The following is a 25,763-nucleotide window of genomic DNA, read 5'->3' as shown; positions in this document are numbered from 1 at the left end:
GTTCCAACCTCCGTTGACAGTCAAGAATCAGGGAAGCTGTCTCTTTTGCCAAGTCATCGAAAATCAGATGGGCTGGACACATAATGAGATTTGGAGACGACCGCTGGACTAGAGCTGTTACCAACTGGATTCTACATGAATGGACCACATGGCTGCCCAACTATGAGATGGTCAGACTTCTTTGTCAAGACCCTGAATGATCAGTTTGAGGCTCTTCGTGTTCCTAGAACGAGAAGACACCATTGGGCTACACTAGCACACAACAGGGATGAATGGAGACATTACTGGTGCCCGCTCGAGCAAATTGATGAGTAATGGGATGTCAAGTGATCAAGTGATCAAATGATTTCCTGATCTCGCTACTGAAAGTACTATTCTTAGAGTTAAAAATTTAATTATAATTTTAAAAATTTAACTATAATCCTTGGGTTATTTTAACAATGATTAGTCCTTTAGCATTTATGATAGTAGTCTTAGAAATGTCTTGGGGATTCACTTGTTCTGTCATTGACTTGTTCCAAATTCTTATTTCACATCCATACTCATCCTACTAGAAACCCAAAACTTTTCCTCTAGGTTACAGATTCCCATTATCAATCCTGTAATTAGGTGGATGAGTGTGTGTTCAAAAAAATCTGTGGGCTCTTGCCATGTGCATTTGGTGGCCAAGAGCTACTTCCTCACCCAGGCCTGTAGTCGCTACCAACAGATGCATGAAGGAGGGAACAGGGCTGCCAAGTTGGTTTGGATCAGTTGCCATTCATTCCAATATCCATCCCGCTGTTAATTCCATTCTCCCGGTGAGCCTATTCCAATCTCCCTTGAGATTTGAGCACCCCCTTCTAGTCTCACACTGCCCCTCATCCCCATCTCCTACTTTTCCCATGCTAGTTTTCCAGGACCAGTCTCTCAGCTTTAGTCAAGAACCCAACCTCCAAGGCTGGAGTGATAGTATAGCGGGTAGGGAGTTTGCGTTGCACACGGCCAACCCGGGTTCAATTCCCAGCATCCCATATGGTCCCCTGAGCATCGCCAGGAGTAATTCCTGACTGCAAAGTCAGGAGTTACCCCTGTGTGACCCCAAAAGTCAAAAAACCAAATAAACAAAAAACTCAACCTCCAATGTTGGGGGTAAAAATAAACATTGGTCAGATAGCACAATCAACATATGAAAGCCCTTCCTTTCAGGGCAAACTCTTTTAAGACAAAGGGAATCTTTGTCACCTTCTGCTAGGAGATGGGATCTTTTCAAGGGTGGAATTTCATCTAAGGATATACTCCCCTTTCCTTAGTCCATAAACAATCATCTTAGATTTACTTCTTAATAATCTTTCTATTATTTTGTATGGATACAGTAAGAGATCTATTAAGCTTATTGGGTGGCTCTCCTGGGGACATCTCACTATAGATCCAAGACTACGGTCCTCAGCCAGATTAGTCCCTCCTAATACCTGTAGGGTCTTTGTCCAGTCACTTCTCTTTGGGTCATGACAGAATTTGTCCAAAACCGTGCTCTTAATTTATTATGTTTTATAGTACTTGGTCTGTCCTGTTTCAATACCAGGGTAGCTTACAGCTTGCCTTGTGTCCATCAAGTTCCTTTGTCAGGATCCTGCTTTTGGGGTCCTAGGAGCTAAGGGCAATTGAGGATTAAGTCGAGTAAATATGACAGATGCCCAAGGGTAAATATTATTCAGAGTCAATTAACTCTAAATTATAAAAGCATAGCATTAACTATCTTCCTGTGTCTATACAGATATCTTTGTTTGAAAAAAAGCCAAAGGGGCTGGAGTGATAGCACAGTGAGTAGGGCATTTTCTTTGTAGGCGGCCAACCCGGGTTTGATTCCCAGCATCCCATATGATCTCCTGCAAGCACCACCAGGAATAGTTCCTCTGTGCAGAGCCAGGAGTAACCCCTATGCATTGCCGTGTGTGACCCAAAAACCAATAAATAAATAAATAAATAAAGCCAAAATATTGGAAAATGTATTTTGGTCTCAAAAATTTAAAACAATCATTATAAACAAACATATAAGGAAATAACAATGACCAAAGACAAAGGAACCAGAGAACTGCTCTAGGGAACTGAGTTTACGAAGGGCTGGGGATGGCCAGGATGAGATCCTGAAACAATGGTGGAGGGTGTGGTGTTGAAAACTTGTATGCATGAAACCCTATCATTAATAGTAATATAAATCATGATGCCTAAAACAAATTTTTTTTAAAGAGATCATTTATCTCCAGCATGTTCACAGCAGTTGAGGCAGGATTTGGTAACTGGTACTGAGAGAAAAGCGCTTGATTGTCTCCTGGCCCTGGGACTATGCCAGTGGCAGCTGTCACTCAGTGAGACAAAGAGACTCTTCTTTGCCTTCTAATTCAACAGTTTGCCTTTCTCCTGCTGCTGTAACCTTAGGACTCTCCCTTCTGAAAAAAAAATCATTGATAAATATAAACTTGGAAAATGTCAAGATTGTTGATATCTGTGTTTCTGGGAGGGGCCTAGAAGCAACACCTCCAAGTAGTGATGGACCAGGGAGGGGTACTTGGAGAAATAACTTGTTCTAGAACTGAAGGAAGTATAAAAGATGAGTTTGGATCATCATATAGTGGTAGTAAGAACCTAATAGAAACATACTGATGGAGGTAGGTCAAAAAGACACAGGAATGAACTGAGCTTCCAATGGTCTTAGATAGAACCATTTAAGCAAAAAATAAGTTAAACTGAGTTATATTTATAACTTAAGGAAAATAAAAATATTCATGAGATTGTATTTATATGAGTAAATATTTAAATAATTTAATGAGGGAAAATGAACTACTAGATGAGGGAATTCTACTTTTTATTTTATGTTATTTGGGTGGCGTCTCCCAAGTAGTGGCTCAGGAGGGCCAGGAAATCCAAGTGATTCACGGTTAGTTGGCTGGAGGTTCAATGCAAGGGTCAGAGGATACAATACCTGGACCTTGCATTGCTGGGAACATACAGGCCACCCTGGGATATTGAGGTCCTTCAGAGCTGCACCAGGTGATGCTCAGGAGGTGTATGTTGCCAGGAATGGGAATCAGATGGAGAAATTTTAAATAATGCATGTAGATATTCTACTCTCAAGAAGAGTTTAATTCTAAGTATCAACTGTGCATAATGACTTCTTCCCAAGCAGCACTGTATGGGAAAAGCCAAAAAGGAACTTTACCTGGAGAAACTGACAGACATGACCAGTCTGGGCAAGGTAAATAGTGAGAAGGATAATTGATAGTGTACACCCTTGAATTGGTGAAATGGAGAAGCCACTTTCCCTCTGTGGTCCTTCCTCATCTCTGCTAGGTAATCAAAACAAAACCCCAGAGAAATCCCAAGTGAAGGACAATGTGAACGGTGTCTGTTTGGTGTTCAAAATGGACAAAATTATGAAGGAAAAGAAAAGTCTGAGTGACTCTCACAGCAAAGAGGCACCTAAGGAGACAAATTAACTAAATGTAGTACTGTTTCACATAAAACAGAACAAAAGATACTAGATGAAAATGAATATCATAACAAACTGTCTTTTAATTAATAAAAATAATTCATGAATATCTGTGACCGCGCCACATCTTAATATGACATCTTATCTCGTTCTTACTTTAGACAAACTGGCAGGCTACCGAATGTAACCTGCCCACACAGCAGAGTCTGGCAAACTCCCCGTGGCATACCCAATATGCCAAATACCAGTAACAATGATGGGTCTCATTCTCCTAAAGAGCCTTAAATATAGCACTAATCTCAGGGCTAGGATGAAGGAGAAGTTACTGGGGGCTGCTAGAGGCAATCGACGGATATCAGGATGGTCGTGATTCGTCGTGATGATGAATAGTTATACCAACACTGTAAGTCGTGTTGTTGGGGATAATAGTGCCAACAGGTGTATGGTAATATGGGATCTCTCTACTATCTTCACAATTTGTATTGAATATATATATGAATATTTTTTATCAAATAGGTTCATCAAGATATTTTCCTTCTAGATACTAAAGGGTAACACCTAATTGCTTCAGCTTTGCTCGGACATTTTGAGTGTTTCTTGGAAACAGGAGAGTTCTCCTGGCTATCTTTAGTGCCAAAAAATGATCTGAGTTAAATTTAGCCTCACATAGAGAAAATTAAAGGATAAATAGCAAAAATTAGTTTCACTTCTCTAGAAGATTGAGCTGAGAAATAATTGCTTTTGTTCTTGTTTGAAGCAAATGTTTTCTCTTTTTGGCAAAGTAACCCTCCCCTTCCTTAGTAAGAGTTTGTATGCTTGCATATTGCTGCTGCTCTCCTTGGAAACCTGTTGTTTCCTAGTTTGCTTTGGGCAATAGTTAAATGATTCAGAGAAGGGCAAAAAAAAAAATAGATTTGTTTATTATGGGAATCAATGTGATGAAATATAGTTCAAGGAAATAAATACATATTTTAAAAACTCCCATTATGCAAAAACACAGCCAGAACCTCAAGCTATCTACTTCCCTTGACCATTCTTTGTTTTCGTTTTGGGGCCACACCTGGCAATGTTCAGGAGTTACTCTTGGCTCTGCTCTCAGAAATTACTCCCGGCATGCTTTGGGGGACCACATGGGATGCTGAGGATCAAACCAGGGTCACCCATGTGCAAAGCAAGCACTCTACCTGTTATATTCTCTCTCCAGCCCATTCCTGCCACTTTTTAATTTTATTTTATATTTTTTGTTTTATTTTTGGAGCCTCTGGTGGTGCTCAAGGCTTAATCCTGTCTCTGTCCTCTGGGATCACTTCTGGCAGTCTCAGAAGACCATATGGGATATAGGGATTGAAACTGGTTGGCCTTGTGCAAGGCAAACACCCTATACCTGGTACTATTGTGTTGGTCTTTCCCTTGACCTTTTTAATCCTAAAATATGTTTGTCTTAGACTGGAGAGATAGTACTGAGAGCTGGGAGTTTGGTTTATATGCTGCAGACCCAGGTTCGATCCCCAGCACTCCATATGTTTCCCTAGGCCTGACAGGAGTGATGATGTGGAAGACTGCTATAGCTATATATCCAAAGCACAGATTCAATAACTGAAAACATTAGGTTTAAACACTTTGCAATGTTCCTGTCAAGGGGCTTAGGTGAGGGTTAGGGGATGGTGATGGAGCATGGAAACAATGATGGAGGGAAGTTAACATTGTGGTGGGATTGGAGTTGAAATATGTTATGCCTAAAGCTCAACTATCAATAACTTTGTAAATCATGGTTCTTAAATTAATTTTTTAAAAACGTTTAAAAAATAAGATCACTACTTAAAGAAAGTAAGAATATATAATTGGTTAGGTAAACATTTCAACAACCAAAGCTTTGCTTTTCACTTAAGCCAATACCAGATTGTATTTGACTCCTGAACAATGTGGGACCTTGCGGCAACAACCTAATATAGCTGAGAAAACACAGAAAACATTTTACTCCCTCAAAGTGAACTATACTATTCCTGTGGTATATGTAATGATTCCTTTCAAAACCTACCCATCTCCCCACCAACTCCAAAATAGGGGATGCTCAAGTACCATACAGCAAGCTCTTGTATCCATGGGGTCTACATCTGAGCTTTCAACCAAAATAGCCTACGTAGGCTGAATCAATGAATGCTGAACACAAGGATAGAAAAGAAAATGTCACAAATCAGTGGATCTTGACAGTTCAAACCTGTGCTATTCAAGTCAATAGTATTTAAATTTTGCACAAAAGTAAATGCATCTATGTAAATAAGAGAGCAAAGAAATGTTCTAAATGCTTTTATTTTCTCAACACAAATATTTCTGCTCTTTTCAGACTCTTCTTGCTAGAAAAAGGAGAGCTAGTGAAACATTTCATAATGACATTAAAAAATTGTGCTTTGTGTACAGAGGTAATAATGTACTTTTATGTATGTTAATAATAAATTAAGGTTATAAGAGTGGTTGTCATATTAGGGAAAATAATAAAAAGATTAGTCTCAGCAACAAAAAATTATTAGTTTTAAAAGTAGATAAGTGAAAGATATAAAAAAATTTTAAAAATTAACTTTGTACAAAATTCTATTATATGCATTTTTAATAAGATTCAATTATAGGATGCAATACTTAGCACAGGGCTGACACATAGTAGGTATTTGGCAAATATTTGTTAAATTTAATGGATTCTTTTTTTTTCTTTTTGGGTCACACCCAGCGATGCACAGGGGTTACTACTGGCTCTTCACTCAGGAATTACTCCTGGCGGTGCTCAGGGGACCATATGGGATGCTGGGAATTGAATCCGGGTTGGCTACATGCAAGGCAAATGCCCTACCCGCTGTGCTATTGCTCCAGGCCCAAACTTAATGGATTCTTGGACAGTACTTTTTCTCACTAATAATTCTGTAACTCAGACAAAAATAGAAATCTATAAGACAACATTGGATATCTTTTTAAAGTAAATTCTTTAGAGAAAAGGAGCAGGAGGAGGAGTAAAAGCATGTTAAGTTCTAAATCATGACTCCAACTCAAACTATTCATTGATTAACACTTTGGATGTGTCTATATTTAAGTCTCTGTTACCAATATGCTGCCAATATCTTTGATTGCATTATTTTTTTCTATTTATTTTTGTTTCACAGAAATTAGGTCTCAAGTTACGGAATTTCAAAGCTTTCAGTTGCAAAATATTTTTTCCTTCTTTTTTCTGTTATTATTATTAATATTATTATTATTATTTTGCTCCTGCCTGGCTTAGAAAAACATGTCAGTTGGTATAAGAGTTTCCTTTACAGAGCTGGAGAAAGATTCTGTGCTGGGGAGAAAGCCTTGGTTCTGGTGGCTTCTTGGTTTTTAGTACTTCATTTTCTCAGTCAGAAAGGAAGTTCTCCTAGATATTCTAGGGGAAAGGACAATTCAGATAGAAAGGGGAACACCAAGTGGAGGGTGTTTGGAGGATCCTCCCAGGAGGGGAGATGCAGGTTGAAAGTAGACTGGACTGAACATGTTCGCCACTCAATGCCTCTTTGGCTGATCACAACACCCAGGAGGAGAGAGAAAACAAAAGGGAATGCCCTGCCACAGTGGCAGGGGGGGATGGGGGGGATGGGAGGATGGGGGGGGGAGGGATATTATCCTGGTGGTGGAAAATGGGCACTGGTGGAGGGATGGGTATTTGATCGTGGTATGACCGAGATCCAAGCACAAAAATTTGTAAATCTACAACTGTACCTCATGGTGTTTCACTAATAAAAAAAAAAAAAAGAAAGGAAGTTCTCTTTATATTGTGAGTTCTAATGAGCTTCTATTGGTCCTTAAGCTTTGCAAGGTAGGAAAGTTCTTTCTCCACTGGGATTTCAGTTCATAAGGAAGCTAGGACTGCAGGAAGCTTTGGAGGGAGGAGAAAAGAATTCATCAAGGATGGGAGGAAGGACTTCCTTTTGGTGAACAGCTTGGTCCGGAGTTGATTCCAGTTAGGAACCAAGACTGGTCTTTCTTGTTTGGTTCTTTGGCCCTGTTTTGTTTTCCCATCTGGGGCCAGTATGTGTATCAGGAAAGAAGTCAGCCTCAGATGTGCCCTCACACTTCTTTTTCACCTAAACTTCAGCTTCCAGGCATCGCACTGTTGTTTTGGGTGCACTTTTGGGATCATCTGGTTTTCTATCAAATTTTTTTGATTCCTCATTAGAGTTGCAATCATCCATCATCTCCTCCTTCACTACTTTGGTTTCAATCATTTCCTTCTGCTGATTCTTGTTTGTGAAGGGGAAGGCCTTTGCATACCTATAGACAGAAGCATAAAATTGCAGTGAGAGGCTTCTGTGGAATTGTAAAATGAACAAAGTATTGTGATGATTCATCTTGACATACTGTGCTGGGTCTCTTTGTTCATATATGCAAAGACATGCTTTGCATGCATCCAACCCAGGCTCAATCCCTGGTACCACACCACTGCCAGAAGTGATCCCTGAGCACAGAGCCAGAAGTAAGTACTGAGTACAGCTCAGGTGCTGCAACAAAACAAAACAATAGGGACCAGAGTGATAGTACTGCAGGTAGGATGTTTGTCTTACATGAGAATGACCTGTGTTTGATCTTCAGTGTCCCATACAGTCCCCTGAACACTGTCAGGAGTGATCCCTGAGCAGAGCGACAGGAGTAAGCCCTGAAAGGTGTGTCCCCCCCAGTAATCCCCCCAAATTATAAAGGAACATCCATGAAACTATATCTAAAAAATGAATGGCATGCATGGGCTTAAATAGAAGGGAAAATTGGGTATTAGGAAGGAGAGGTGCTATGAGGGAGAAAGTTTACTGCATGAGAGGACTTCTCTTTCTATTTGGACCAAAAACATACTATGACAAGTTGGAAACAAACAACATAGGGATGGACAAACATTATAGGACTGATGATGTGCCAACCAGCTCACCTTTTGACGTAGCAAACTGCCAGACCAGCTGCGGCAGCAAAGAAGAGGAGCGCGAGCACCAACAGAGCTGTGGGGACACCTGCCGAAAAGAGACACAGGTTGGTGGGTCTCCTGAGTCATTCCTGGACCTGCTCTTCTAAGGTCCACCTGTGCACTGATGATCACCATGAACAGTGCAGGAGGAAACTCTGAACTCTCAGGGGCCACGTTGGACACTGGGCCTCCTTCTGATTTTGAATCTGGCCTGCAAAACCGTGGCCTTGCTCAATAAGGTGCAATAGGACAGAGTTTATTTCCTCTCTGTGACCTTGAGGTGATAAGTTAGGAGCTAATTAAGTATAAAAACCTCACTTTTGAATAGGAAAGAAAATTTTCCAATTTAAAGCATACATTAAAAAAGTTAATGTCTACATATTACGTACACCTCACAATGTGACTAATGCAAAGTCTTTGTGAAGAAATCAATTTTCCCATAGGCTAATTTATATGCATAAGTGTTATGTTTCTATGACTTATTTCTGGTCAAAAAACATCAACAAGCTTCTAAATAAAGCTTAGAGACACATCTAATAGGAAATAATAATTAGTATTCATCCAGTCATTCTTTTACCATCCCACTTATTTTAGTTCAGGGTTGAGGAGGGCTGGAAGGTCTGCTGGCAGCTCAAGAGTAAGATGGAACCCAGTTCCAAAAGTGAAGTAACAGGGTGCCCTTGCTCAGACAGGTACACGCAGAGTGGGACAAGTTAGACACACCAGATACTCTAATGAGCATATCTCTGGAAGGTGGGAGGAGTGGAACACAGGAGAAAACTTGCATGTGCGAAGAATGTGCAAATTCCACACAAACAGTGGCATTGAGCAGAAACCATTTTTAAAATCTCATCAATTTTATAAGATAAGGCTCTTGAGCAAAAATACACTAGTCAGGATTGCTGCATTGTTAAATCCTTTGAGTTTTAAAAGAAAAATGTCTTGGGCTGGAGCGATATACAATGGGTAGGGCATTTGCCTTTCATGTGGCCGACTAGATTTTATCCACAGTATCCCCTTTGGTTCCCTGATCACCTCCGGGAGTAATTCCTGAATGGAAACTAGGAGTAACCCCAAGTAACTAAAAATTTCAAAAAATTTTTTTTCTTTATGCCCAGATCTTTAAATCATTAAGGTTCTGTGATGTCTTCAAATTCTGTACATTTAGGAAAGATGATTTGCATTCGTTTTTCCAATCTGGAAGGTTCTGAATGCATTAATCAGGTTAATTTCTATATATTATCTGTTTCTCAGACATTCAGTGCAGACACAGAAAACTTATACCTCCAAACCCAACGGTTTCATTCTTGAATGCAACTTGATTTTCAACAAATAATTCTGTTTCTGTAGGGGTCATCAAGGTGCTTGTTTCCATGAGAACTTCTGTTACACAAATTAATTTTATTTTCTTTGAAGTAGAGGTAGAAGCCATAACAGAAGTAGGAGGAGGAGTTGGTATCAAAGCAGATGAATTAGACTCAGGTGCATCAGTAGATGATGCTGAGTATGTGCTGTCACTGATAGGCATTTCTGTTGTGTAGGTTGCAGCCTGAGTGCTGAGTATAGGTTCTTCAGTGGGGGTACTATCTGGAATACATGAGTTAATCCACGTATCTGTGGGGGAGGAAAAAGGAAATAAATAAATATGGCAACAGGTACCTTACTGGTTCTAATCCCCTTTACTTTTCTTATATTGAAGCCCCAAAGGTCTTAGCAAAATGTGAATATAACCTGATCACATCCTTCCTACAGTGATTGCATGGATGTATAGCCCAAGACCTGGTCCCTGATGTTGACAAGGAAGTCTTTGGATCTTTATCAGTCTTTGAATACTCCAGCTATTCTGAAATTTTTTCCATTTTTCAGATACATTCTCTCACAATCATGCCTTTGATCATGATGGTTTTTAAAGACTCTTCATATCCTTTTTATTTATTGAATTCATATATTTCAGGCCTCATATTGAGTATCTTTCTTTTGGGCAGTTTGGATGACAATATTTTGGTCCTTAGACGGATGTTGTTGTACCTGCTTGTACTTCCCTTGTCACATTTCTCATGAAACACTTTCTCACTGGGCTGTGAGTGCCCTGGAAGCCAGGAACCCTGTCTGTTTAGGTCATAATGATCTGTGCACTGTATCTGGCACATATCTTGTGCTCAATCAATATTTGATGAATAAAGGAAGGAAATCTGAAAAGAATACAAAAGTAAACGGCAACACCAAATTTGCAAGCATGTGTCTACTTCAGGACAAGGGTCTACTGAAGTCAGATTTCTCTCTGTTCATAAGTTTTCTATAAGAGAGGTGCAGGAGAAGGATAGAAGTGTGCTTTCTAATCAGTTGAATGTCATAACAATAAAACAAACATTTGTTGAGCCTCTTGCTTTGAGTCAGGCATGATATTTAATTTGAAAATTTTATCAAATGCTTATTAATACAGGAGGAAACTGAAGTTAAGAGAAATCGAATAACTTGCTGATAGTCTTTGAAAACTAAATTGATTACAGCCAAGGTGATGAATACTACTGGAAAACCATTTTGACCTCATGTATTGTCAGCATATTATGTTATTTTGAAAAGATTTCTATGAAAAAGAAAATCATCCTTAATCTTCTGAATTAACACATACACACACATACACACATACACAGTTTGGGGCCATGCCCAGCAGTGCTCAAGACACTCCTGCCTCTGCACTCAGAAATCACTCCTGGCAAACTCAGGGAATCATATGGGTGCCAGGAATTAAATGTGGATTGGCCACATGCAAGGCAATCACTTATTCACTGTACTCTCTCCTCTTGGCTTCTAGTTAGTCATATTTCTCTTTTTTGAGCACATGCACAATTCTTTCCTCAAAATGCAATTTTTTAATAACAGAGAAAACATATTGAATACAATATCTTGCGTATGGGTAGCTAAAAATAGAGGGACATATAGACCAAACATGATTGTCACCCATTGCCTCTTTTGCAAACCACAACACCCAATAAGAGAGAGAGAGAGAACAAAAGGGAATGCCCTGCCACAGAGGCAGGGTGGGATGGGGGGGTGAGGGGTGGGAGGGATACTGGGATCCGTGGTGGTGGGAAACGGGTACTGGTGGAGGGATGGGTATTTGATCATTGTATAATTGAAACCCAAGTACAAAAATTTGTAAGTCTACAACTGTACCTCATGATGTCTCACTAATAAAATAAAAAAAAATAATAAAATTTAAAAAAAATAGAGGGACAAATAAGGTCTGGCTCCTGATTCCAGGAGGACAGAGAAGAACTTGGATGAGGATGGGGGGTATTATGGGGACTCACAGAGGAGATATCACTTAGGCAGATATAGTAGATCAATGCATTCAATCTGTAGATATTTATTTATCTACTACTCACAGTTAGGTGCTAGGAACATAGTACATGCAAGACAAAAATTCAGATATGGGAATAGAGGATAGAAATTTAATATAATATTTAGAAATTTTATAAGACAATAAATGATGAGAAGAAAATGAAGCAGAATAAGGATTAAACTGAGAGTGTAGAGGGTGTGAGAGACAGTTATATACAAAAGTCTCCTTGAGGTGCTGATCCATAAACTGAGATCTTAATAAAGAAATGTGGACAATCACCAAAGATCTAGGAAAAAGCATTTTAAGAGACCAGCCAGTTCAACAGCTGCAGGTGAGGAACTCAGTATGTTTGATGAATAAAAAAACTAGTATGAACAGACCAACAACTCATCTAGTGTGGAAGAAAGAATAGAATATGTAGTCAAAAATAATAGCATGATCCAAGAGATATAAGACTGAAAGTGCTTATACCAGAAATATACAAGTGAGTACAGTGTGGTTGATTTTCCAGTGTATTTTCTATTCTCATATAGTTAGTCACCAAAAATAAATTACTGGAAGTATTGGAAGGATAAAAGGTAGAGGAGAGAAAATAACCCAGATCAGAGAAAGATATTATTATTGTATAGAAATAGGAGAATACAGAAATACCTGGAATCCTAAAACCTGCATCTTTGAGATAATCTAGAACAAAGTGATCTCAACAATGGTTGTGGGTTAAAATCACTGGTGCCGGGCCTCATGCTGTGCTTGTATTTAACCATCACCACACAAGATAAAACATGGAGTGGCTCAGTTTAAAAGTTCAATGATTCTTTCATGACTGTGAGCAGAGTAAGTATCAGCTATCTCTCTTGAAAAGTGTAAGTGATATTCTTCTGTCACTTGGCATATGATTAATGAGGATCTAAATTTGTATAGGGGGAGCACAGAGGATAGACACAGAAAATAAGAGGTGAGAATAACTTTATCTCTCCTTTCAATCTAACCAATAGGAACACAGAATGAGTAAGAAATAGCAACTCACTCTTCTGGTCTGGGCACAATGAAGCTCACCTGGAAGAATTAGGATCTTGTTTTCGTCTCCTGATCTATGATTTCTCTAGAATATGCCAAGTGCTCTGATAGATATTCAACACAAAGAGTGATTGGAGTCTAACAGAACAGATAGGAGGAAAGGTGTGGGAAGGCTTCAGGGAGGAGATATTTGAGATATAAATACAGAGCAGGAGTTAGTTAGGCAATGAGAAGGATGGGCCTTGTGGTAGAGGGAGTAAAAGAAAAATATTTTGAAATAATCATTTTGTTGCCTCAAAATTAATAAATAACTATCTTAGGTATCACCAATGTTTGTTAATTTAAACAGTAGTTTACCTAGGTAAAACATTGTTGGGAGTCAGACTATTCATATAGTGTCAACAAATCACACTACACAATATATACTTACCTTTATGATTTTATTAGAGAAGTCTGGTGGTTGCCATCTTATTAAAATTTAGATCAAGACTGCGTACTAACTAGTAGGAAATATGGACACCAAGTGCCTTTTTTTATTGTGATGTGATCCAAAGTAAATCTACAAAGTATTTTATCCAAAAAATGGAGCACATCTCATCCAGGACACATGAGAAGGAAATATAAGTTAAATAAAATTGTAAGGAAGCACACGAATCCACAACTTCTTCATCTGTTTTGTTTAGCCTAGAGAGCTGGGTCTCATATCATCACATTGACAGTTGGAAGAAAAGGTCAACTAGTTCTCCAGTCAAAGAAGGTGTGCTGAAGAGGCAGGGAGAAGGAGGATGGTGAGAAAATGTTGGAAATTTTACATTCCAGACTTGATTCTGCTACTAACTGACTACAGGATTTTGATCAAGTCACCCTTCCATTCTGAGCTCTAACTGTTTCATACATGAAGTGTGGGAATTTGGACAAATCACCATCGGGGCCTTTCCAATGTCAAAGTCCCTGGTTCACAGAATTACATGGATTATGCTGCCATTTGGGTTCACAAGTTTTTTGTGGAACTTAAGTTGTGACTTCAATTAATTGTATGTGTTTTAATTATTATCGATTTTTTTGTATAACCAATTATTTATCTCTTTGGCCTGGGAAACTTCAAATTTATGAGTATATGTGAAGTATAAATTATATAAAGTATACATGAAATATAAATTAGAGGTTCTTGTGACAAAGCAAGAACAAATATTTAGCAAAAGAAAACTTTTCTAAGAAGTTACTTGTATAAAAGGATTTAGGCTGTGTTTGTCAGGGTTTCCAAGCAAGATTAAAAGGACAAATTTTGCATGTAACCATGAAAAAAATTAGTTCTCCTTTTGAGTTTCAACACTCTTCTTCATAAAGTGGAAATTTGGTCTTGTTCTTAAACATCTCAAGTACAGCTACTAAATTTTCTCTTTCATAATATAATAGGGGATAAGAAAGTGCAGGTAATAAAACTGACCTTATAGGTCAGGGTGCAATAACAGATTCAATACATTGCTTTGTCCATAGTGATACTTCCTCCCTTTCTTTTTGTTTAGCTTATAAAATGGGGATCACAAGGAATGGAGTCTCCTAGAATGAACCCTCTCTACAGTGCCTTTTAATACTCTTTTTCCTCTCAGGGAAACACTGCCTGGACACAGACACAGTCTTGGGAGCATTAATGACCATCACCAGCAGTAGACTACTTCTACTGATGCTCAAGATTATTCTTCTCAAACAGGTAACAGTACTAGAGAAACACAGAGAAAACATGCCACTTGCAGAGGCTTCAATCTCACCGGATGAATTGTAACAGTAGGCACCGGACCTCTTGCTGGGTGGATTGGCCCAGGTTATGACACCGATCCCATTCTTGCCACACTTGGGGTTTTTGGTAATTCGAGGGACGACCAGGACCACATTGTCAACCCATCCATAGCTGTAACAGAATATACATTAGCTGGATTTCTGCTCATATCATTAGCTGAACACAAACACAAAATTGAAAAATCTCCAGCTCCAGCTCCAGTGTTAGTGGACCCAACTGTTGCTCACCTACAAGTCTCAAGTCCAGACTCTCTTGCTGTTTCAATCTGGTCTTTGCTGGCCAGAGTTAGTCCCAACAGACTACAGGCCTCCTTGGCTTCTGCGAGATTTAGTTGAGATTTAGTTGTTACAAGGGTGACTCCCATGATTCTGCATTGCACTGTAATGGAAATATCTGCAAAGGAATCGCATAGGTGGTCAGCTTGGTCCTGCTCATGTTCCTAGCTCATGGGATATCCCTTCTAGTAAAACACTGTTATCTTCATGCAGCAGTGGATTCTGAGAGACTTGGATGAAGTTTAGAAATACACAGACTAAGCATTTTTCACCAAGGCATCCTGTTGGATTAGGAGGGCATGTGCTATCATCCCAGCAGAATCTTTCACCCACTTTGATCATTATCCACCATGTTAAAGATCTTATTTATTATATGGATAATTAAATGATTATCCATAATCATTTAATGAATGATTAAATGGATTAAATGAATGCTTGGTTGGAGGATGGAGAGATAATTACAGGAATAGGCACTTGCCTAGAATACTACAAATTCCATTTCAAACCCCAGCAGCACATATGGTACTCCTGCCAGGAGTGATCCCTGAGTCAAGAACCAGGTTTATACCCTGAGCACAGTTAGGTGTAGTCCTATGTTCCCACTCCCCAAAATTGAATGTTTAAGAGTTTTGGAAAGTTAAAATTCAGGGTTTAGGTTAATAAAATATCAAAAAATATTCTAATCCAGTATCAGGTCTGGGACACCACTATTTCTAAGATGGGCTAAGGAATGTTGCATTTGATCCGATTGTGAGCTCTGTTCAGGCCCAGGTCTTCTCTGACCATTGGGGGGCAGAGTTACTCACTGGTTGCTGGAGGAAACAGGAACTCTTAACTATCAGAGTCAGATCATATTTGAATCTGGCCTATGCTCCTTACTAACTGTGCAACCTCCAGCTAATTACTTACTTTGAATCAATTTCCTTATTGAAACTTAAGGGAGTAACTATTGTATAGGGTTGAGAATTGAAGACATTTTTATGTTAGTACCTCAAGTTTGTTGTAAATATTGTCAATCTCTTCCCCGACGCAGATTTTCTTGAATGTATCAAGAAAATGAGAGATGAACCCTGCTTCCAGCAATACTAGCACTGCACTAATTACTCACAGCAAAAACAGTTTAAGATCCCTGTTCAGAGAGTAGGTGAGACTGCAGTTCACTCTTCAGCCACCCCCATTCTACATTCAGTCTTTGCAAGATTGACAGTAGGTGTTGGTACAAGAGCTGATTGCCCTCAGTGTGACCAGGATATCCAATCTTCTACCTATCTGAGGCTGTCTTTGAGGCCATCTTTGCTGCTGAGCATTTGCAAAGGAATCATTTTAGGAATGTCTGAATGATGACACAGATTTAGAATTTGTAATCTACTTGAGGAGGATCTAGGCGAAACATGAGAACTGATGAGGAAAACTTCATGTGACAGTGCATTTATTGCTTCTTTTTTGGCTCAGAGATTCACAGGTCAAGCCACACCAGCTCTCCTTCTTCCACAGGTAAGGAGAGAATACAGGCATCTCTCATGGGTCAGTCATCTTGTTCAGATCAGGATTTGAATCCGATGATGGATAGTAGAGGGGAAGAGTAACTGACAGCTACAAAGACCTAGGTACTTATTCTATTACTGTACTCTCAGGGAGACCTTCTCTCCCCAAGGACAATGGAGAGTGAAGTCTTCCCAGCAAAGGTCCAGTGGCTTTCTGGTCAATATCCTGCCTAGTAAGTTCAATTTTTCAATTGTAAATGAAACCTTATTTATGTCTGGAAATTATTGTTGCAGTCTAGACTAACTTCGTCCAGTGCTGTCAAGAAGTCACATACGACTTGGTTTCTACCTGTTCATGAGAATTTGACCTAGGGAGCGAGAGTAGGACTCAGTGATAAAGGGCATGCCTGGCATGCATGAGACCTGGGTTCAATCCTGGCTCTTAAAACAACCCAAAAAACTGATCTCCCAAGGGCAACTCAATTAATCCTATTTTCTTTATCCCAACGGACTCAGGTTCATTCCCAGGTAACTCATGTCCACCTTTCATTTCTGATGTGATCTGTCACCTGTTCCATATGCCTAGTTGGTGCAGGCCTAAATCATATTACACACCTCATACATTTCCTATGATCCTTACTGGTAAAAATAAAAGTAAATTTGGGCTGAAGAAATAGTACTGGGTTCAAGGAGCTTGTTTTACATGATCCCGGTTCAACCCTCTAGCACTACACAAATTCCCCGAAAGAGTGATGCCTGAGTACAGAACCAGGAGTACTCCCAGAGCACCTCTAGGTATAGCCAAACCTAACAAAAGAAAAAAACAGAGATGAAATATTTTTGACTAGTACAGAAGTTAAGGTATTTGCCTTGTATCCTGCTAACCCTGGTTCAAATCCCTGACATTACTGTCAGGGGTCGCTTCTGAGCACAGATCCAGGAATAGCCCCTGAGTATGGTCATTGTGACCTCAAAACCAATATCAATCAATTAAATAATAATAGTAATTAAAAAGCATAGAAACCTAAATTTCACTTGAGTGGGTAGTTCAGCCCAAACTTTAAACCCTTCCCCAACTCATAATGGGCTAGATAAATCCCCCTGGTTTATCTGAAACTGCTCTTAATGTAGTTTTGCTAATTTATCTAAGTGTTTTGTTTTAGTTTTGGTTTCTGGGAAATTTCTAGCTCTGCATGGAGTCCCTTCTCAGCTTGGGACTGGGGGGTCATAGCATTCCTGGAGGTGCTCAGAGGAACTTATGGTTTAGGAATTGAACTCAGAAACCCACACATCCAAGGCAAGTGTTCTTACGACTAAGACACACTCCTGGTCCCTACCAGATTATTTATTTGTTTTGGTTTAGAGGGCTACACCCAATGGAGCTCAGAGCTTCCACCCAGCTCTGCTCAGGAACCTGACAGTGCTCATGGAACCATACGGGGTTCCAGGGATCAAACCTGGATCATCCATGTGCAAGGATTATCTTAATCGCTGTACTATCTCTCCATCTACCCCCCACCAAAAAAACCCAAAAAAAACCAATTGCTTCTTTTTAGGGCAATGACTGCACTGACAACCACTGACAAAAGCCATATTCTTTTGGGTTCAGCAGCCTAAAAGCAGATTTTCATAAGATCCAGACTCAATATAACTTTGCTACAAAACAACATGTACACAGGGAAGAATGAATGTAACATATGTGGCCTGTAACACAAGAGAAGAGGGAGCCCTGCAGGGCAGCAGGCAGCAGAGCGGGCTGACAGCATCAGTGGAAAACATACTAGAGACTTCTGGGCCATCCCCCACTGGGCTAATGGACCAGGAGAGTCAGTCCAGTTCTGAACTCCTTCCCTAAGGCTTGAGGGCTCAGCCCTAAACTCCAAGAACCCTTTCATCCTCTCTGATTTTCCCTAGCTGCATGTTCATGAATATTGATAAGAAGTATGATCCAGTACTTAGATATGTTTGACCTGTCCTTAACCAGTTTTCCTATCCCAGGTTTACACAGGCATTTCTGTGAGGTGCCAATATGAACATCTTGCAAAGAGCATTACTGAGTCCTCCGTGTGACTGTGCTGTGCTCAGCAACAGTGTCCCTGGGATGTGTGTTTACAGATGGCCTTGTTGCTGCTACATTCTGCTTTCACAAAGAGACCAGAGAACCTACATGTAATACAAGTGTTTGTGATGGAACAGCCTCTTCAAAGTCTATATATCAATAGTAATTATCTATACCAATATGGGTATTAATATCAACGCCAATATTTAGCACCTGGTGCTGTTACTCTGTGTCAGATTCTTCTCTCTTTGTGTCTTTGTAATTTATAATTTATCTCGCTTAAATATTTTCATCATGAAAAAAAAATCGCTTGGACTGGAAAGATGATACAGGGGTTTGATGGCAATGCATGTGTACCATTGTGGTTTGATCCTTGGCATCAAAAGTCTCTCATCTCCCTGCTTCTCACCAGTATAGTTGAGTGTGACCTTAGAGGCTGCCCAGGGTGGCTTGGTGGTTCTTGACGCCACAGAATCCAAGCCGTACAGCATTCTCAGTTCTTCTCATGATACCAGCTGGTCAAGAATCAGGGACCACAGAGATAGTATAGCAGGTCGGGTGCTTCTTGTACTAAGTGGGAAAACGAGTTTGATTCTCAGCACCACATATGGTTCCCAGTCCCCACAGGAGTGATCTCTGAGCACAGAATTTGGAGTAGGCCCTGAGCACCGTTGGGTGTGGCCAAAAATAAAACAAAAAGGAAAACAATATGAATCTATGGCAGAGGCCATAAATCCCTTAAGCACAGATTGGAAGTGACCAATTCATCAAATAAAAAAAGAAAGAAGGAAATCCCGACTCAGAAAATTTTAAAACTTTGCAAATGTGTGGTAATATATTCACTCAGATTGTTTCATTTATATACACATACTGATTCAGGCCCTTGGGGTTTACTCTTTTTTTTTCTGTCGTCTGTTTATTCTAGGGACATAATGATGTGCTCAGGGATCACTCCTGGCAGGGTTCAGGTGGTAGGCAGTGCTGGGGATTGATCCTGAGTTGTATGTGTGCAAGACAAGCACCCTACCTACTGTACTATCTCGCCAAACAAATTAGTTTTTTTAGACATAAAAACTCAGAAAAGTAAATACAGGATATTTCTGAAAGCACACACAGAATATTAGTTAGGAACTATGATTATATATAGGAGTGATTCTCAAGATTGAGTTGGAAGGTTCCTGTGTGACAGGCTAGTTTGAGAGTTTGGGTCTCTAAAAGGGTTCCTACTAATGATGCTCACGTCACAACTAGAAATCATTTTAGCACATGGCATAATATTTTTTAAATTTATATGTTTTCCTATCCTTTACAAGTCATATGCTTTGGAAAACATATTTGACTCTTAAAAATTATTTTTCCTTCCTTTTACTTCTCATCAAAGTTCACCGCTACCAAATAATAAAGAAGCTATGAGCAGCCAGCCTATAACTGAGAACTAAGGTGCAAAGGGATCACTTGCTTTGCATTTCCTTTAAATTAAAAAAAATACTTCATTAAAAAAATTGAGAACATAGTTTTCATGACTATGTATTTTAGGAATACTGTTTCGTGCCTCTTCTAAGTGTATGTTACCATGCAGTCCAAGTGTTGATATCACCACATCATCCATGGAACATGTTCCCCCCCAGATCCTCACTCCCCTCCACCAGCCACAGTTTTGCCATAGGTTTGTTCCCATTGTAAACCCTGACATTTTAAAATATAAAGGTGAAGTTACAGATAATAATTTTTCAATAAATTCGGTCAATTAATAAATTAATTGAGGAGAGTTTCCCAAGTAATATTCTGAGGGTCTGGGGGCCATTTCTGGCAAATTTATCCTTTTGGGCCTGACAGTTGCGTACTCAGACCTAGGAATATGATGCTGCTTGGTACCAGTGTTGCTAGAGTCTCTGGAGCCACACCAGGTAATGCTTGGGAGGTAGTGCAGAGTCAAGGAGTGCTGTTTCCCTGTGCCTAGACTCTTGGAGATTAAATAACTTTCCCAGGCCTGAGAAAAGAGCAAGTAGGTATTAAATTAACTTTAAAACCCATGGGTTTTGGTTTTTTTCTGTTTGTTTTTTTGGGGTGGGGGAATCACACCTAGCAGGGTTTACTCCTTGTTCTGTAGAAATTTTATTTTAAAGATCTCTAATTTTTATTTTCCAAGAGCTGTAACATATATTGCTGGTTATAATTTTCTGCCTATAGCACAGACTGAGGTTACCATGTAGGCATCTCAATAGCCCAGAAATCATTTCAAGTCATTTCTATGGTACAAAGCTGATGGATAGGTTTCAAACTTAATTTTCATACTCCCCACCCTCATTAGTTTTCTTTTCAATTTACGTTAAAATACATGAGAATAATCATACTATGCTTCCAACAATATAAAGTGAGTCAATATCTACTGAAAGTTAGTTGCCTTCCCCAGGCTTAGTGATTGCTAAACTATTTCTATAATGATAGTTTGCTTATCCAACAGGAAAAAAATTTCTCTTCAATGTTTTGCTTCAAATACTCTCATAAAAATTGCATAATCAAAAACAAAAGTCAAGATAACATCAAGGTAAATGTGACATATTTTGGTGAAGTTGATAATATGGTGAAGACATTTCTGGCAGAGCAACACTATGAATCTTCTCACTGAGGACCACCCCCTCCCAGCAGTCCACATTGAAAGGTCAGTAGGCTTAGAATGGTTTGCAAAATCTGGGCTCAGTTTGGAAATCTAGTGAGACACCTACCTTCTTTTCGGAGAGAGCCTTGCACCAGGAACGCTGTGGTCCAGAGAGAGGTAAAAAGCCACAAAAGACTATTGCAACTGGCCATTGTGCCAACTCCTTTAAAGCTAGAAGCTCCTCAGATGGTCACTGGAAGCAACGGAGGCAGACAATTGCCAGTGTGGATAGAGATTTCTGGAAATATGTAGGGGCCCCCACTGCTGCACTTCATAATAGAGACATCCGGATTTCCCTGGTTTCAGGCTTCTGACTTGTCAAGGTCACTGGGGGAAATGAATGACGTCCCTTGAATGCCGAGGCTGTGCTTTGTGGATGGCTTTATGGAAAATTTAGCTAATGCTGACTCAGAAAACACAGAAATGAAGAAGGCAGATAGTACAGTGTGAACTGCTGAAGGTTGTCCAATTCCTATATTCTCTGAGATCCCCCACCTGTCTTACCAGCACAGTTCTCACACTTTGCTTTGCTGTAACATGCAGATCCTGTTCAATTATATACTCTGTCTCAAAGGAAATTGAGCCTGGATTGTTCTTCTATCCTGCTGCAATCTGTGGTCCCTCCTCCCCCAGCTATGTATCCTTGTGATCTGGGAAGATAGTGCTGAAGAAAGCAAATGCCCATTTAATAATTGAAGATAGTCTTGATGCCTGTCTTAGGAACTTTCTTATACAGTAGAAATTTCCACATGTTTTCTTCAAAGAAGCCAGAAAAATTAATATACATAAATATGGAAAATCCAGCTAGAAAAGCAATTTAAAAAATTAGTCACTTTCTATTTTTAAAAGGATTTTAACTTTAAAATAGTAATCACCATGGGAATTCTTTAAGAACTTTTAGCAACTTCTTTTGCATTTCTGATCACCAACCTTTAATTTAAACTTAACCCTTGATAAATGGGAAGTATATTTGTATAGAGGCTGAATCAACTGCACTTTTGATTTTCCCAGCTGAATTTTCAGTGGTTTGTTCTCCACAGTAATTATGGAGTTTTAGTTTGGGAGCAATGATTTGAGCAAAGATTCAAAGGTGCTCTCTCTCTCTCTCGCTCTCTCTCAAACACATACACACACAGGGGTGAGAGAGAGAGAGAGAAGATTCAGAGAGACAGAGAAGAAATATATCTGTCATAGATCCAGAGACAGGCTGGGAGGGGATGATAGGAAGGAAACGGGAAACATTGGTGTCAGGAAATATACACTGGTGAAGGGATGGGTGTAGGAACATTGACTGAACCCCAATCATGAACAACTTTACAACTGTGTATCTCACAGTGATTATTCAATTTCTGAACTATGAATATCATTTGTAGAAATGGTATATGGGTAAGGTAAAGGTAAAGGTAAAGGCCCTCCCGTTGATCGTCGATTTGCTCGAGCGGGCCCAGTAACGTCTCCATTGGAGACTTTGTTGTTACTGTGTCTGGCATATCGAATACTCTCGGTAGCTTGCCGGGCTCTCCGAGAGGGGCGGAGGAATCGAACTCGGGTCAGCCATGTTGGCCGCTTGTAAGGCGAACGCCCTACCCGCTGTGCTATTGCTCCAGTATATGGGTAACTGCATCTTTTTCTATATCAATGATATTTGCATAAAATTAGATATCTGTACTGAACATAGCAGTAATGAATGGAAATCTGCTCCGCACAAACATGGGGCACCTAAGAGATCAGGGAGAGAACCCTTAAATATCACTAATTGTGATCTTATTAAATGACTGAACTCCATGATGCAGGGGTCTTAGAAACACGCAGGACTTTATCACCATGGGACCAGGTAACTTGAATCATGACTTCTGCATCTTTATCCTTAAAGCTTAGCTTTTCATGTTAAAGAGTGCTAACCTTCAAACATTTGCTCAAGTGTTACAAAAAAGAAGAATGGAGGTAAAAAGTGGACAAAAGACACATGAAAAAAATGTTCTACATTGCTAGTCATCAGGGAGATGCAAATCAAAACAATAATGAGATATCATCTCACATCACAGAGACTGGCAAACATCAAAAAGAACAAGAACAACCAGTGCTGGCATGGATGTGGGGAGAAAGGGAATCTCATTGTTGGTAGGAATGCCGACTTGTCCAGCCTTTTTGGAAAACAATATGGGAATTCCTTCAAAAAGTAGAAACTGAGCTTCCTTATGACCTGCAATACCACTTCTGGGAATAAATCCAGAGGGTACAAAAAAAGCACAGTAGAAATCACATCTGCACCTGTATGTTCATTGCAGCCCTGTTCACAATAGCGAGAATCTGGAAACAACCCAAGTGCCTGAGAATAGACAACTGGTTAAAGAAACTATGATACATCTACACAATAGAATACTAAGCAGCTATTAGAAAAAAATGAAGTCATAAAATTTGCAATGAAGTCATAAAATTTGCTTATAAGTAAATGGACATGAAGAATATCATACTAAGTGAAATGAATCAGAAAGAGAGGGACAGACATAGAAGGACTGCACTCAATTGTGGAATATAAAATAACACAATATGAGACTGACACCTAAGGACAGTAGACACAAGGGACAGGAATATTGCTCCAAAGTTGGAAGCTTGTCTCATGAGCTGGGGGAGAAGGTAGCTGGAATAGAGAAGGAATCATTAAGTCAATGATGGTTGGATGGATGGTTCGAGATGGGAGATGTGTGCTGAAAGTAGATAAAGGACCAAAAGTGATAGCCTCTCAGTACCTATATTGCAAACCATAATGCCCAAAAGTAGAGAGAGAGTATGGGGCAAATTGTCCGCCAGAGAGGCAGGGTGAGGGTTGGGATGGGGAGGGTGATACTGGGGACACTGATGGTGGAAATGTGCACCAGGGGAGGAATGGGTTTTTGATCATTGTATGACTGAAACTCAAACATAAAAGTTTTGTAACTGTATCTCATGGTGATTCAATAAAATGCCAGAGCTATAGTAGAACAGGTATGGCATTTTCCTTGCACATGGCTGACCCAGGTTCAATCCCCGGAATTCCACATGGTCTCCTAAACACTGCCAGGAGTGATTCATGAGTGCAGAGCCAGCTGGATGTGACCCAAAAAAGAAAAAAAATGGAGGTAAAAGGGATGGAGGAAAGGAATCACAGAAGACAAAGCTTTGACTGGGAAAAGTGTTTATGAGAAATAATGTAGCACTGTAGCACTGTCCTCCCATTGTTCATCGATTTGCTTGAGTGGGCAACAGTAACGTCTCCATTGTGAGACTTGTTGTTACTGTTTTTGGCATATCGAATACATCACGGGTAGCTTGCCAGGCTTTGCCATGCGGGTGCCATACTCTCGGTATCTTGCCGGGCTCTCCGAGAGGGGCAGAGGAATCCAACCCGGGTCTGCCCGGGTCAGCTGCGTGCAAGGCAAGTGCCCTACCCGCTGTGCTATCCCTCCAGCCCAAGGGAAAAAATACAAAATTAGAAATATTTTTTCTACTGATTAAAAAAATTAATTCCAACGGTGTGGCTCTCTAAGCACTGCCAGAAGCTGACTCTGCCCACCCCATCAGCGCACACACATGCTTTCAGGCTTCTGGCTGACAGACCCCGCCAGCCTCCCCTTCCCCCCAGAGGCTCTGGTGGCCTCTCTCGGGCCCTGCCCCGGGTGGAGCAGTGGGAGCCGTGGGAGGCGGGATAGGGAGGCCCCCGCTGTGTCTGACCTTTACAGCATCACTTGCCAAGAAGAATCCAGCAAATAAGTGGGCTTGCCGTGCAGAGCCAGAGCAGCTGTGAGCATGTCCACATGATGTGGGCCATGATTGAGGGCCCATGGAGACCACAGATTCTGGTTGGGGGAAGGAGGAGTGAGGAGACCGTGGTCTTTGCAGACACCACGGCTCTCCATCTCTTTGGTAGCAGCCCCTGAAGTCACAGACACAGCAAGTGGTCGTGGGAACAAACTCCACTCTCGCTGCCATGCCAAGGAGGAATGGCCTTCTCGGAATCAGAGGAAAACCCGTGTGGCCCCTGAGGTGCTCCGGGATGAGAAATAATATTGACCTAAATTTTGTAAACAAATTTCTAGAAGGGGAATGGTTAGATAAGGGAAGTCCGCATGGCTGTGCTGGTGGTTAATGATGAGTTCTTAGGAGAAGAAGCAGTATTATTTTCTAAACAATATTATTTTTTTTGAAGAACTAAGTTTCTTTATTAATATTATTAGGGATATCTTACTTCTTATCTATACATTAAATTTATTTCTTAAAATTAAAAATATGATTTTTCATTGAGGGATTATTAAGATGTGGAATTTTAAAAATGTTTAGTGATGATTGAATATACACATTTGGTAAGGATTCCCCCCACCAATTCTTTCTCTATGGAACAGATTCATATTCATTTTTACTTTCTTTTTTAAAAAAATTTTATTAGTGAAACATCATGAGGTACAGTTGTAGACTTATAAGTTTTTGTGCTTGGGTTTCAGTTATACCAAGCACAAAACCATCCCTCCACCAGTGCTCATTCTCCACCACCAATGATCCCAGTATCCCTCCCACTCCCCATCCCCCCATTACTCTGTGGCAGGGTAATCCCTTTTGTTCTCTCTTTCCTTTTGGGTGCTGAGGTTTGCAGAAGAGGCATTAAGTGGCAATCATGTTCGGTCTATAGTCTACTTTCAGCATGCATCTCCCA

General features: G+C 40.1%; 1 protein-coding gene across 1 annotated transcript; it reads right to left on the bottom strand.

Annotated features, from left to right (window-relative positions):
* Window positions 1-5,763: 5,763 nt before the first annotated feature.
* Window positions 5,764-21,347, bottom strand: LYVE1 (lymphatic vessel endothelial hyaluronan receptor 1). Its single transcript, XM_056116122.1, has 6 exons — window positions 21,144-21,347; window positions 14,827-14,992; window positions 14,571-14,710; window positions 9,723-10,052; window positions 8,406-8,484; window positions 5,764-7,759 (listed from the first exon to the last, which is right to left on the bottom strand). Exons 1-6 carry the CDS (start codon window positions 21,226-21,228, stop codon window positions 7,573-7,575), a joined length of 987 nt encoding a protein of 328 aa, XP_055972097.1. The 5' UTR covers window positions 21,229-21,347; the 3' UTR covers window positions 5,764-7,572.
* Between the last annotated feature and the right edge of the window lie 4,416 nt (window positions 21,348-25,763).

The sequence above is a fragment of the Sorex fumeus genome, unplaced genomic scaffold (assembly GCF_029834395.1).
Source record: "Sorex fumeus unplaced genomic scaffold, SorFum_2.1 ptg000030l, whole genome shotgun sequence".
Taxonomy (NCBI): Eukaryota; Metazoa; Chordata; class Mammalia; order Eulipotyphla; family Soricidae; genus Sorex; species Sorex fumeus.
The sequence above is the reverse complement of the archived record's forward strand: the minus strand, read 5'-3'. Positions and strand labels throughout refer to the sequence as shown.